We start from the raw sequence: 15,828 nt of genomic DNA, 5'->3' as shown, positions 1-15,828 counted from the left end.
CTACATTGTACAATTAGCACATGTTTTAAAATTTTCCATTTGTCTCTCTCCTGAATACAATTCACCTCTAGATTACCTAATACTTAGCAAGGTGATTAGCATACAAAAAGCATTCAATAAATATAATAGTTAAAATAATTAATGTAAGCTTCAGCCCTTAATGTCTTTTTTAGCCATCTTCTTCAAACATTGTTCTGGACATTTGAGCAAAACAGACTCATTCTTATCCATTTAAAATCATACAAAAATGTTATGTAGAAGAAATTTGCTCCACTTTTAGAGTTTGACTGAAAGATTATGGATTCTATAGGAGCTTGGGGGACAGAGCCCTCAGAAGCCCTAAGCTGTCAACTCCACATTGACTTGCTTTGTTCTTTCTTCTAACTTCACAAAGGAAGACAGTTAGTAAAGGTAAAGTTCTCACAGTGAAATCCAGTAGCCATTGTCCATCTGCACATTCAGAAGCCAATGAAGTTAGTGAAGAATAAAGAGAAGTGAAGGGGATAAAAGGGAAGGGAAGGGGAGGGAGAGAAATGTTGGCACAAAAATACAAGGGGTTTAGCAGGAAAGGAAAGTTAAAGGGATAGGAAAAGGAGACTGAAGAGTGAATCTGAGAAAGAATAAACAAATTTGAATAATTGCCTGCTAACTACATAAAGTTGGGTCTAGTTTTATTCATTGATTAATATCAAGTATTGCCATCAAGTTGGGCTGTGGTTAAGATAGATCTTAACTTGATGTAATCATGGGTGATTTAAGACTTCTGTGAGATCACAAACACCTGAATCAGTAGCCTCATCTTCCAGCAGTTTTACAACTGTGTGGTAGTCTGGTTTTGGAGACATCCACAGCTGCTCAGATCTTCTTTCTCTGGATTAACTGACATTTGATTTGATAGTCAGATACGGATTCCACCAGGAAAAAAAGAAAAAAAAACACAACTCAAAACTTAAAACTTCTTTCATAGTTAATTCTGAAGTGATTCACTTTTTAAATCAATTTTTCTAGTAAAACAAAAGTGAAATGGTGACATTCTCTCTGGTCTTTGGCCTCCATTGTTTTTGAAACTGTCCCAAATCAGGAGGAAATGTATATAAAGGAAAGAAAATCCTAATGTATTGATCGTTTTTAGGTCTTCTCAGAAGCTTTTGATTTTCTATGCATGGTAAATAATGATTCACTTAAAGATACAAAGGATGAATTATAATATGCAACTACCTACAAGATACTTGTTTCATATTTTTAATTTTTATTATTTTTAAAGTTTATTTATTTATTTCAGTACTCTCTACACCCAATGTGGGGCTTGTACCCATGACCCCAAGATCAAGAGTCACATGCTCTTCTTCTGACTGAGCCAATCAGGCACCTCAAGATACTTGTAAAGGATGTGACTCCCAGGATGGAATAGAATCACGTAAGTCATGATGCAACTACCATATTCTAAAGAGGTTTCAGTTTTCTTGGGAATCAATTGCTGTTGCATAGTGAACAGGGAAGTCAAGAAAGAGACAGATCAGTTTCAGAGTTGGTCATGCACGTTGCCAGTCCCACTGTGACATTTCCACTCCTTATTCCATTCTGACCTTGCTTCCCTGCTTTCTTGCATATGTCCAACCTCCTGCTATAATTTAATTCAAACATTGCTAATCACTTCACTTTTTTTATTTTTATTTTTTGCATTGCCCACTCACCCTTTCACATGGGGAAGGCAAATATATCTCAACCTTGCTTAAACAAAATGTAAAAAAAAGAAACCCCAGGCTAGAAAAATGGAACAACTCCCACACAAACCAGGCTGCTTTTACTATTTCTCTGCTGTTTTTGGTGTGTTAAGATCTTACTGTCTCAGCTACGAGCCTGGCCAAAACAGACTCAACAAGAGGAAAAAGCCAAAGAATTATAAACAACACACCAAATCCAGATGAAATAAAACTTAAAGCCTCACAATGACAAAACACAGAAGACAAAAATTTCTCCAAGTAAAAGTTACTTGATTTTTACAAAGAAAATAACAGAAACATATAGCAGTTTATAAGTTTATATCTCCTGATCTTCCATATGATCTGAGACAAAAGATAGAAAAAGATTATGAACTTGTTCTAAATTTTAGTTCCCACCAAATATATTTCCTTGGTTTTCTGTTTCTACAAACCCAAATAAAGACAAAACAAATCACATGGGAGAAGAAAATAGAGATAAAAAGCTAGAAGAAGCTTTAGGAATCTGCTACTTTTGGAACTATGGAATATAAGTTTCATAGTTGATGGCAGCCATGTTTCCCCAGTTTGTAGCTCTCCCAGGCCTATTATTATTTAAGGTACACCCACGATACTTCCAGTTATCTTACTGTTTGCCTAAGCCAACTTAGTACTCAAAATGGGGTTGCTGACATCTGTAACCATGAAAATCCTATCTTAAAAATGGACTCCAGAACAGAAACTTTCCACCAGTTCAAATTCAAACTGAAATAACTTAGCTTTTTCTAGCCTCATTATGAATTAGCTCAGAAACTGGAGCTGTATAAAGTCTGCAGTTGGAAGTGATCAATATTTCCAGCTACCAGTATCTGTAAAAAGCAGATGCCAAGAAAATTAGATGAGGGTTGGCAGAAATAGTCTGTGATATTTCCACATCATTAACATCTGAATATACATTTATACATTTGTTTAACATATTAGTTTCAAAAATGCCCTAGCTAAGAGAAAAGGAGAGTTATGACAAAAATATTTTTTTAGATTTTTTTTTTCTTTTTAAGTAATCTCTATACCCAGCATGGGGCTCGAACCTACAACCCCTGGATCAAGAATCTGATGCTGTACTAACCAAGCCAGCCGGGTGCCCCCAAACAAATATTAATAGAAAAAGAAACAGTCTGGAAGATTGGCCCAATCCATGCAGAGCTGCAATGGCAGGAGGAGCTATGCGCCTAGAGCAGTTGGGTGGCCAAATTCACTGAGCTTTAGGAAGAAGTCTAGACAGAGGGTTTTAACATAAAATAAAAATGGAAAACATACTGCCTGCCACAAATTCTATCTAAATTCTGATTTTTCTGAGTCTAATTTTTTAATCACTATAGAACCTCAAAAGGAGCAAAAATGTCCCCACAACACTGCCAATGCTTCAAGTTGCTTAATGATCACCTTTGACTTCTGTACAGAGGAAACTGACAAGTTAGCTGATTTGATCAAACTCACAAAAACAAGCCAAAGTTATAGCTTGGTATTGAACCCACAAACCTTTTGAAATGCAGCAAGTTTAACGTCATTAGGATTCAATGAGCTCAAAGCCCTTCATTTAATTAAGAATTAAAAAAGAAACAAATTAACAAGTCAAGCCTATTTGAAAAGGACAAGGCAGACATAGGAAGAATGGAACACCACAGACCACGTGTACCTACAGTAAGGGTAGAATCATGCTAAGAGTAGCCACTATCTCTTGACTTCAAGGTGCTTACTCAAGCAGGAAAAGCATGACTTATTTTGAATATGACATTTATTACAAAATAAATGTCCAGTATATTTTGACATCAATACATGGTAAAACTAAACAAACAAACAAACACAAAAGCGAAACATTAGCGAAGACATGAAGAAAGTGTAGTTAATGGAGTCATGAGAAATAAGTGCCATAGCTTTGGAAAGAACAAAGCATGTCAGGCAAACTTGATAGACTTTTCTAGGAAAATTGCATAGTTAATGGAGAAAAACAAAGCAAATAAGTCACTGTTGTTAACCACTTTCATGTGCAGTAAAAGCAAAGGCAAATCACTGAAATAGTATTACGAGAAATTTGAGAAATTAACACAACCGTTTACTGAAGTTGTTCCCTAATAATTAAAAAATACTTTATTTTTTACAAATTGCCTCTCCTTGTTGACTTTTGAGTAGCTCTGCTTTTGCGTTTATGTCCTGTGCTATGTAACATATCATTCCAGTCCAACTACAAATAATGTGTCAATGTTCTTAGAGCATTTAGTTTTCCATTTATTTCAACTTGGGAACAAGACACTTGCTTCAGTACTTGCAAATTTTGTTTGCAAAGCATAGTCAAATAGAGTCTGACATGACTACTCTCCCTTGTTGAAATGATTATAAATCATAGGGTGATAATAAATGAAAGGAGTCCAATATGAAAGAAGTATATCAGAGATAATATTAATCAAAGATTTCTTTAGTACATTCAAAAATGAAAGAAAAGTGGGCCTATTAACAAGAACTTTATTGGCAAGATGAGCTCTAAGGCAATTGAAGTTAATAGAATCACATGAGCCTCCAGTTCACTGAAGGGCTCACATTTGATTTTCTTATAATCACTTAAATAATAGAAAAGAGGTGTTTGGTGTTGACTATAAGTAGATTAGAACAGAGTGAGAAAAAGAAACTAGATTCTTATCTTGCTCAGTTTGAGTTTTCTGAGATCACTGAATTTCACCAAGTTGCAAATATCTTACTCAAACTTATCAGGTGATTTCTTCATTTAGAAAATAAAATCATAAGCAAGTCTAAAATGTGTGATTATATCCCTCTACCTAGACATAGAGAAAAATCCTTCCAAATTTACCTTTGTTGAAGCTTTTCAAATAAACTCTATGAAATGTAGCTGAAGCACTATTGGCAGCCCTACCTACAAACCTGGAGGTTGCAAGAGCCCAAAAAGTAGTGAGTCTTTGTCTTAATTCCTGAACGGTTGAGTGATTATGCTAATTCAACAAAGTCTTTCAGAGCCACTTTTAAATTCTGCAAAGCCTTGTGTTTACATAGAGGATCCATTCTTCCATGATCAGTATACATGTAAGAGGTGTCTACTTGCTGAAGACCAGTTTCTCCATTGCAGCCTTTTATACTTTCCAAGGGGTGTTGATCTGGAATGCAGAAACAGGCAGAGAAGAGATACATGCTGTTTTTGCAGTAAATGGAAACAGCATTTTGTTTCTGTCCCACGCATCCAGAGTTAATCACTCCTCTTATGCATTCCTCTCTGATGGCACTTTTCACTTTGACTACTTGCTTAAATACATTTGCTCTACTATACTGTAAACCCTTTAGGACAGAGATTCATTCATCTTTCTATTTGCAGTACCTATATCGGGTACATTGTAGGACTGCAAGTAAAGTTTCTTAAATCTGGACTTTTTAAAACTTAATTTAATTTTTTTTTTTTTTTTTGAGACAGAGAGTGCTTGTGGGGGTGGGGGGAGAGGATGGGAGGGGCAGAGGGGGAGAGAGAGAAATTTTTTTACACAGGCTCCAGGCTCAGCACAGATCCCCATGCAGGGCTCAATCCTCCATCCCTGAGATCATGACCTGAGCCTAAATTAAGAGTCGGAGGCTTCACCGACTGAGCCATCCAGGGACCCCTCAAGACATTTTGTTTTAATGAATCAAAATTTCTGTTCATGTCACTGACTTTAATGGTATAGATATATTTTCATTTTTAAGATACAATCTCATACTCATTATGTCCTTTTCCCCATAATTCCTAACTTCCACAACAAAATTTCAGCAAAGGTTCAAAATCAGTTTAATCAATATCAAGTTTGAGAAAGTCATATAGCCAAGCATTCCCTACTAGGATTCAGGTGGCTGGAGTAATTGAAGCCAAAATGTAAAATCAACTCAGCAAAAATTAAAATTTTCCCCGTTGAAATTGATAGCCATAATCAGAAATGTTTTATTGAACCAATCTCCTAGACATTTTAAAATATCACCCTGGGATTTTTAAGGCAGGGAAACTATTCTGTATGATCCTATGATGGGGGATACGTGTCATTATGCATTTGTCAAAACCCGTAGAATGTACACCATCAGAGGAAACCATAATGTAAACTAAGGACTTTGGGTGATGATGATGTGTCAACATAGGTTCATCAGCAAATAATACCACACTGATGCGGGATGTTGATGGTGGGGAAGGCTGTGGCCAGGTGGAGAGAGTATGTGAGAACTCTCTGTACTTTCCTCTCAGTTTTCCTGTAAACCTAAACGGCTCTAAAACTAAAGTCTATTAATTTTTTTTTTAAATAACACTAAGACCACATGCAATATTCCTTTTCTTACGACTCCAGTAATTACTTATGCACAATTTCACAGAGGAAATATACAAACAAGATTGTGTTTATGAGAGCCACTGTTTCTTCTACTGGCTTTTATCAAATTCTCTACAGTTTCAACCAAAGTGATAGATTCAGTAAAGTTACTATTTTGTCATTTGTCTTTTCTTAATGAATTTCACAAAGAGGGGCCAGACAGTGACACTGTAGGATTCATAGAGAATTTTCAATGCCCTGCCCTGGACTCATCAGTCCTTGCTGATCCAGCCCGCCAAATTTGCCTGGCTCTGGCACATACATGCTTTCCATGTGCTAGCAAGCAGCCTTTGAGAGAGCAGCTACATTAGTGTGCCGTGGAGTTGGCTTCAACAGTCAATTGTGACATAGGAATTTCAGTAGGACCCCCTCTATCGGGAGTTTAATTCTCTATTTGGGCTTGGAAGCATGCAATTACATGCAAGTACTTGCTTGCAAATGCTTGAACTTGGAAGTCAGTATTTAGGTAGCAAAAAATTAGAGGTGTAAAAGAATTATTAATAGATGATGTGAATACTTATCGCTATCTCAGACCCGAGTTTCCTAATCTATCCAGAGAATATTATTTCTGCAGACTACATTCTCTACCTAATGAGGGTTCATGTCTCAAAAATGTTAGAAAATTGCCACATATTCTACCCTCCTTTTAGAGATAGACACATATGTATTAACATATTAAAGGCTCTCAGAAGATCTGCCTTAACCAATTTAAGAACCTTATTTAACCTTAATTTCCCAAACTTACATGGCCCCATAACCTTTGCTGCTTTGTCCTAATATTGTTAATTTGCCTCTGAAGGAACTATTGTTGCAGAAACATACTCTACACATTGTCAGCATATTTGGATAACAATAATTGCAGGCCAATAAAAATAAATATTAAATTATGTTTTTCTAACATAATGTACCCACAATTATCTAGAGAAATGAGAGGCTACCAGATAAACCAACATGAACAATGTTGAAGATTTTAACAGAAAAGTAAATATAGACTGAACCACAAGAAATATACAAACAAATGCCCTTCTGTCATCAGTTTTTAAGGCCCATTGATTTTGTTTGGGTCACTTCCAAAGTGGCTAGCTCATCTCACTAGCTCTCTTTCTGCATCATGTTATCTTGCAAACATCAAAAGATGCTTGCACATACAGAGTAATATACATATTCGTGAGTGTTTAATAAGTGAATTTTGAAATATTATAAATATGATTTCTTCAATTATTTTTTATCTTGATAGAATACTCTATCATCAAATAATACCGAAAAGTATTACTCTCTTCTTCTTGTCAACTTTACATAACACCATCAGAAGCCTCTCTGTATAAAATTTGTTTTGTCTTTTCAGGGACAAAAAACAAAGGAGGTTTACGTTAAACTGGATACTCATTGATAAACTCTATAAAAGCTTACATTGCACTAACGCCTCTACCTTCATCACTGAGTAGTCACCTAATTCATTGGATTTAAGTTTTGTTTTGGGGTGTTTTTTTGTTTGTTTGCTTTCTTTAAATCCTTAATCTTTCTTGGAGGGGGGATTTTGGTAAACTTTTTTTTTCTTTTTTTATTTAAATTCAATTAATTAACATATAATGTATTATTGGTTTCAGAGGCAGAGGTCAGTGATTCATCAGTATTATATAATATCCAGTGCTCATTACACCATGTGTCCTCCTTAATGTCTGTCACCCAGTTATCCCAGACTCCCAGCCCCCTCCCCTCCAACAACCTGTTTCCTATGATTAAAAGTCTCTTATGGTTTGTCTCCCTTTCTGATTTTGTCTTGTTTTATTTTTTCCTCTCTTCCCCTATGATCCTCTGTTTTGTTTTTTAAAATTCTGCATATAAGTGAGATCATATGATAATTGTCTTTCTCTGATTTCGCTTATCAGAATACCCTCTAGTTCCATCCATGTCATTGTAAATGGCAACATTTCATTTTTTTGATGGCTTAGTAGTATTCCATTGTATATATATACCACCTCTTCTTTATCTATTCATCTGTCGATGGACATCTTGGCTCTTTCCACAGTTTGGCTATTGTGGACATTGCTGCTATAAACATCGGGGTGCACGTACCCCTTCGGATCCCTACATTTGTATCTTTGGGATAAATACCCAGTAGTGCAATTGCTGGGTCATAAAGTAGCTCTATTTTTAACTTTCTGAGGATCCTCCATACTGTTTTCCAGAGTGGCTGCACCAGCTTACATTCCCACCAACAATGTAAGAGGGTTCCCTTTTCTCCGCATCCTTGCCAATATCTATCATCTCCTGACTTACAATTTTAGCCATTCTGACTGGTGTGAGGTGGTATCTCATTGTGGTTTTGTAAATCCTTAATCTTAATTAAAGCTAGACTGGCTCTCTCCAGAGATAATGCCAAAATTTGGAAGACCATCCCCTAAGAAGTACACATTATTGGCCTATCCAAATATACTCTCAATTTATCTTGGGCAGTTTTCTTTGGATACTGTGTGATTCTTTAGTGTCATTATATTTACATATTGTACCATATTAGTATGTTAACTCTACTTTTATGTATTTATAGTTATGTTTAATTTTCCTTTATTCTTATCCTAAGCAGTAATATACAAAAAATCACAGTTTGATATATTAATTATATTCCTAGTAAATATTAATATTCATGAGCCCCTTAAAGTTATCTTGTATATCACCAGCAGAAGGTCTAGCACATACTTTGGAAAACACTAACATGGAAATTTCATGCCATGGAAGTAAGGGATGGGAGGTGCGGTGGGGAAAAGTTAAGATAACCTCTCATAACTCTCCTTCCTATCAAATATATACACAAATAATCAAACAAAAAAGTAATTGTTTACTTTACACTACTTTCTGAAAGAAAAAAAAAGAATTCTTTAAAATATTGTGATCAGGGGAGCCTGGGTGGCTCAGTCGTTTAAGTGTCTGCCTTTGACTCAGGTCATGATCCCAGGGTCCTGGGATTGAGCCCCGCATCGGCTCCCTGCTCAGCAGGGAGTCTGCTTCTCCCTCCCCCTGCTCCTGCTCTTTCTCTCTCTCTCAAATAAATAAATAAAATCTTTAAAAAAATAAAAAAGTAAAAATATTGTGATCAGATGAATTTTATAATCAAGGATTATTCAAAGAATTGAAGGGATACATCTCTAATACTGAGTTTCTGTGTGATACAATAAGTACACTAAATGAAATATTTTATTGAAATATGCAATCTTCATGAAGAAACAAGTGTCCCCTCAAACCAAAGACTGATGCTGCTAATACTTTAGACATGTGGTATATGGGTGTGTGCCTCTGTATGCTTAATTTTCTTTCTTTCTTTTTAATCAAGTGACCTATTCTCGTTTGGTTGAGTTTCAACCACAAGACATCACTGTATGCTTCTTTTTTTCAAGATACACGTCATAACACACCAAGAAAGAGGGAACTTCCAGTGTCTGTGGTAACATCACTTGATAAACAGACTCATTTGAACAGCAAGAGCCCGTCTGCCTTTACTATATAAAGCAGCAGATATGTTGACGAGCAGATATTTGCCGAGTGAGGACTATACGAAGAGCAGCCTTCTCCACGCCAAGGTTAGACAAAATGCCAGGAATGTTCTTCTCTGCTAATCCAAAGGAATTAAAAGAAACTGATCATTCACTTCTAGATGATAAAATGCATAAAAAGAGGCCAAAGACTTTGTAAGTTCATTCGGTGTCTCACTTTGTGAATTTGGACTTAGATTATCTTTAATGGCAGAAGGATTGAGAATGACTGGAAGAAAATATGAGCATTTAGTTAATTAAATCAGAGAAATTAGCTGTTGTATATGTATATAAGTACATTCAGTTGTATTTAAAAAATGAATCACAATAGGGCATTAAATTATGTGGAAATTTTTGCAGACTTTGGCTCATAAAAATTAGCTCAATCTTAATATAGAAAACTGTTGTAACAGCTCTTTTTATTATTGCCTTGTTCCTTGGAAAAGTCTATTTCATGTTCCTTGTGCAAATAAAATGTATTCTACTGAAGAAATGCAAATATTCATGTTTGTATCTTTTGTAGTAGAATGGATGTGAAAGCGTACCTGAGATCTATGATCCCACATCTGGAACCTGGAATTAAACCTTCTAAGTCCAAAGACATGTATGTATACTAATATGCTGAACTATCATTTTAAGAGAAGCCTGTGCATTATCTCTCTATTCTAGCAAGTGATTAATACTGCACATACTAGACTTTGTTTCTTTTAAGTAACAAGCCAAGTAAGAGTAGACTACATTAGCATCACTGTAAATTAAGTACCAACATATGTGTGCATAATTTGCTATTTGCTACACTGTTAGAGTAGATGTATTTGGATTTCTTCACATTTTATTGGCAGATATTTTCATAACTGTAGTAATTCTAAAGGAAGTTTTGTTTTCTTATAGATAAATTTTAAGAAAATGTATGGAACTAGAATCTTAGTTCATGGAGTTATCAAAATGTAGCAGCCATTCTGATTTCATGTGTGATTGCACACACACAAGAATATTTTACTAATTTATGTGAATTTTGTCCCCAGCAGACTCTCCATTAATGAAGTAATGCAGTGGTCTCAATCTCTGGAAAAACTACTTGCAAACCAAAGTAAGTATGATTAACTACTAAATGGTTTTGGGTTTAGCTCAATGCACTAATAGATTGAATGACTTCATTAAAATATAGTATTCTGGATAGAAGAGTGTGTGAAAAGTTGTATTCCAGTTTTTCTGTAGTCACTAATAGCTTCAGCATATTGTGCCTCGTTGTAGTGTAATGCTGACCTAGCACTCAGTTCTGTCACTGTCCTTCGGGCAAATTTGCCGAGACAATTAGGTATTACCATGGATCATTATGGGAGCAAAATTTAAAATTATGCTGGGGTTCCGAAGTTTCAAGTTTAGTTTTTTAAAAGTAAATCAAATATCTCAACGTGTGAACTGCCATTCTGAAAGCTATCTATAGAATGTATTTTTGTAACTGCTGGATGTAAGAAGTAAGATTCATTCAGTCAATTCACTATTTTATTATTCATTCATTCATTCATTTACTCATTTAGCCTACTTCTCTGTGGCAGGCATTTTAGAAGCACCCAGGATTCAAAAACAAGGACACAGTGCCTTGCTGCCTTGAAAGAAGTTGAGAAACACAGTATATAATTGCATTATATATAACATGATACATGATAACACAGATATGATAAAAAGAATTTTTAAGCAGAGTCTTGTAGGGAGTTTCTGGTAAGAGAAGGTAAAGAATGAGATCAGCTTGTCTTTCCCTCATCATGGGAATTGCAAGTCTCTTGGGATTAGGACTTCGATCAGGTTGAGATGAGCAGTGTGGTCTCTATCTAGAGGATGAACTTAATCCTTTTTTCCCCACAAACAAACACTCTTAAGAATCCTTGCTGAGGGGGAGGGTGTCAAGTAGTACAATGTGGTTCATCCCTCTTATCATCTGACTTAGTTTACATCCAACCAAACAAATAAATGGTATAGAAATGGCCCCTTTAAAAGCCTCAGTAACACTAGCAAGTAGAATCAGTACATCAGCACATTTTCTAACTAATATGAATTGGATGGGGAAATTGTATTTGTTGATAATGAACATGATGTTAATGATCTTCATCAATGTTTGCTTCCCTAAAATACTCTACAGTCTGGCTAGGAGTTGGTATTTGTAAGAGAAGAGATTGTTTTGTAATCACAAGAGCAGAATCTTAATTAGCAGATAGAAACAAAGCACAGTTGTGTAGCCATGACTAAGCAGCTGTGGGACTGTGGACAGGTTCGTCTGGCCCCAGATAAACTATCAGTGAAGGAATCTCTGAGGTCTTCCCATTTTTATGATTTACAACACAGCTGTTTCAGGTTAGCCATCCCTTACCTTAGAGCCTAGACAACACAATAGTATTTTTCTTGCAAATTTCTTCTTTGAAGTATCCATTTACTGGCTCAATTAATTTAATTATCTCACCCCTCACCCTTTCTTTTTAGTTGGTCAAGATGTCTTTGGAAATTTCCTAAAGTCTGAGTTCAGTGAGGAGAACATTGAGTTCTGGCTGGCTTGTGAAGACTATAAAAAAACGGAGTCTGATCTTTTGCATTGCAAAGCAGAGAAAATATATAAAGCATTTGTGCATTCAGATGCTGCTAAACAAGTGAGTATTATCTTCATTATCATCAGTTTATGTGTAAAGGAACTTAGGTGCAGAAATAGCTTTCTGCAGACATAGCAAGATTAGATCTTTTTTAAGTATCATAATTTCACTGCTAAATATTTAGGTACGTTCAATAGTTCAGTGCAATAATAATCTAATTTTCTATATCTGAAGACAGTAGAATGAAAAGATTGATTTTGCAAAATTAGCTAACATGATAGGGATGGGGTAAAGAGTAGCAGTATTACCAGCCAGAACTGCATCCCAGAATGTCCTTAATGAGTTAGCTTATTTTACATTAGGATAAAATACGGATTAGTGTAATACATACAATTCCAGCAGCAGAAATATTTTCAGTTAGTAATAGTCCCACCTTCCAGTTAAATATTCTTGGTCAAGCAAAAAGTAGCTACACAAAGTGTCCTCTCTCCTATAAATTTTAAATGACCACATCACTTTTTCTGATGCATGTATCACCTTGTATGGATATTTAAAATGTTCATGTTTGCCTCTTTTGCATCTCCCAACTATACAATGGGCCAACTTGGAACAAAGATTTTTTTGTGATATTTCTTTTTACCTCCTTCATATCTAGTATAGAGCTGGTTTGGAGGAGGCATTTAAAAGATAATTGAGCTGATATAAATGAGGGCTTAATGCCATTATCTTGAGGTGCTTCAACAAACATAATCACATAGTAAAATGTGCAATACATTGGAAGTGTGTATTAATTAGCAAGTATTTCTTTTTAGATCAACATTGACTTCCACACTCGAGAATCTACAGCCAAGAAGATTAAAGCACCAACCCCCACGTGTTTTGATGAAGCCCAAAAAATTATATATACTCTTATGGAAAAGGACTCCTATCCCAGGTTTCTCAAATCGAATATGTACTTAAATCTTCTGAACGAACTTCAGGCTAATAGTCTAAAGTGATCAGTTCCTGGCTGGAGAGAACTGAAGATTGTATCAAGGACAGAGGAATGTGCCAGTTACCGCCCCCTGGGTGAACAACCTGGCCCTTTTGAGTGACTCCACAGGCCCAGGGGAAGAGCAAATAACTCGAAATGGATTAACATGGAAGTTATCCAGCCTAAGGGTTGAAGGCACATAAGCAAGATGAGACCTGAGAGACAGAAGAAGGAAGGAGATACTGTGGTCCTGTCATAAAAAAACAGTGGACATATCAGAAAATCCCTCAGAACTGAGAAGGCCAGGTAACTCCAGTTACACCGAAACTGTGAATAAAGGTTTTGAAACCGATTAAAACATGCTATAAGCTTCAAGATCAACTGATATTTATGCTACATGTTATTATATAGAGATTGTATTGAACTGCTGCGATCTCTTTAACTTGGACGGCTGTTTGGAAAATATGTTTTTGAAACCACCATTGTTATTATTGATGCTTGCAAAGGTTTTTGGTGTTTTGTATTTTTTGTTTGTTTTTGGCTTGAAAGAGATGAAGAAAAGAACAATGTATTTAACTTAAGCTATTGCTCTTAAAACTGGGAAGTCAGAATTTATTTGTAAATTAAATTATCACAGCGTCAGTAAAAATGAGTTTTGTATTAAAAATATATAGAAGCAATTTCTGTTTATGTTTCTTTGCCATTTTTTAGAAACTGGTATTTATTCCTCATATTTAACAAAAATTCAAGCACGGGTCTTCTACTTCCTATCATCTCTTCAACATCTAAAATTAATCCTATACTTATGTATTATGTATACCTATTGGACAGGGTTTATTAGTTTTCTCTTTGCTGTCACAATGCATAAAAAGCAAACAAATATGTTCTCATATAGTAGAGCTTCAAACTGATAAAAATTGAAGACGTATTTAGAAAGGGGATGGATAGTTATTTCAAGAAGTAATCTAATTAGCAATTGATATTTTATTGTGATTTAAATTTTATAAAACTCAATGTTCATAGCAACCCTGTGAAAGTTGAAACTCACATTAAATCGCTAATTCCCAAATTTAGCTATCAAAATTACTTAGGATGTTTAAAAAACAACCACCACCACAACAGAACCCCACCTTTTTCAGGGCCTTATCCCAAACTGACTGAATCAGAATCTTGAAGGGATAAAGGGTGAAAATCTACATTTTAGAAAGAAACCCCAGGTGATTCTAAAGATAATTCAGGGCTGGGAACCCTGGGATTAAGGGACAGTCATGCCACAGGGATTGCACACAAATCTCTGACGACACAATTTGTCCTCTTTCTGCTATGCGACACTGCCCCCCACTGACCAGAATACATTTCCTAAATCACTCAAGTCTGCAACAGTCCTCTACATGTCAAGTAAGTAGGAAAATAAGACTACTCTGCAGGGATCACCTATAGACAGCAGGAAAATAATCCAGATGACGCATATGCCAGCATAAGCTATAGGCTGAATCTTCCCACATCTTATTGAATAAGCAGCCATCCACACAGCATAGTGAAATACCATGGATATTCTTAATACAGGCTTACCCAGTCGTCAGGCTCACAGCAAAGGTATGGGCAACATGTAGATAAGATTTTAAAAGCATTATTCTTGAGTTTCCATGGGATAGAATCCAAACTGGCTCCACCCTAAGCTTTATTCCATGGTTTAGCAGGTCGTATAATAAGAGAAGCTTAGGAAGAGAGTTCAGTTTTACAATAGTAATAACGAAGTATTTCTCTCCCTTACTCATTCCATCACTGAGTTCTGTCAATCTTCCTTTTCCCATCAATGAGTGTAGGAGACATATCACTTGCTCTTTCTCTATTAGCACTGCCTTGGTGTAGGTCCTCACTGCTTGCTAATTCTTGTGACTTTTTTCCCTCTGCCAGTCTCGTCTCTTCAATCCATCCTCTGAATAGCCACAGACATCACCTTCTGAAGCACAGATTTGACCATGTCACTTCCCATGACATATAAAATAAGTTCAAATCTCTCCTTTTGGAATTGAAAACACTTCCAGTGAGACTTTGATGGTATAATTCCCATTGCTCCTCTCTGGGTACTTTCTTACCTTCATGTCATACTGGATTAATTGCCTTTTCTTGAATGAGCCCTGGCCTTCACTCTCTCCAGGCCTTTGGTTAATCTCTACAATCCATCTAAAATGCCTTTGCCTAACCTCCATCCAGTTTTCAAAAGCCAGCCAATTATTCAAGGCCCGGATAGAATAACTCTTCCACAAAGGTTTTCGAAAACCTTCCACCACTATGTAGTTATTTTCACTGTCTAATGGATATGAACTGAGTCCATATAAACACAAGACACTCTGCTTCTATTTCCAGGACTATTGTCACATTACACAGTCCAGGCCCTTCAGACTGTGAGGCACGAGAACTGCAACTGTCCAATACACACGCTGGTCATAAAATAAATGCTTCTGGTCTTTGTCTTGTTAAGATGCCATGTTAAAGAGCCAACCAATTTTTTTTTTTTTTGGTTTTGAAGTATATATATTTTTTCTTTTCCTTTTTTAATTGTTATGTTAATCACCATACATTACATCACTAGTTTTTGATGTAGTGTTCCGTGATTCATTGTTTGTGCATAACACCCAGTGCTCCATGCAGAAC

The 15,828-nt window shown here is 35.9% G+C and overlaps 1 protein-coding gene across 5 annotated transcripts; it reads left to right on the top strand.

The window, feature by feature from the left end:
* Positions 1–9,542: 9,542 nt before the first annotated feature.
* RGS1 (regulator of G protein signaling 1) lies at positions 9,543–13,850 on the top strand. Of its 5 annotated transcripts, none has more exons than XM_031041969.2 (5): positions 9,543–9,771; positions 10,139–10,219; positions 10,641–10,705; positions 12,094–12,257; positions 13,010–13,850. In XM_031041969.2, exons 1-5 carry the CDS (start codon positions 9,674–9,676, stop codon positions 13,193–13,195), a joined length of 594 nt encoding a protein of 197 aa, XP_030897829.1. In that variant the 5' UTR covers positions 9,543–9,673; the 3' UTR covers positions 13,196–13,850. The 5 variants fall into 5 exon arrangements, with proteins under 5 accessions (XP_030897829.1, XP_006728492.1, XP_030897851.1 ...); XM_006728429.3 differs by having other exon boundaries at positions 9,544–9,771; positions 10,644–10,705; XM_031041991.2 differs by having other exon boundaries at positions 9,545–9,663; positions 10,644–10,705.
* Positions 13,851–15,828: the final 1,978 nt, after the last annotated feature.

This window comes from Leptonychotes weddellii, chromosome 6 (genome assembly GCF_054177405.1).
Source record: "Leptonychotes weddellii isolate Sample4059 chromosome 6, ASM5417740v2, whole genome shotgun sequence".
In the NCBI taxonomy this organism is placed as follows: domain Eukaryota; kingdom Metazoa; phylum Chordata; class Mammalia; order Carnivora; family Phocidae; genus Leptonychotes; species Leptonychotes weddellii.
This window is presented reverse-complemented; position numbering and strand designations above follow the sequence as displayed.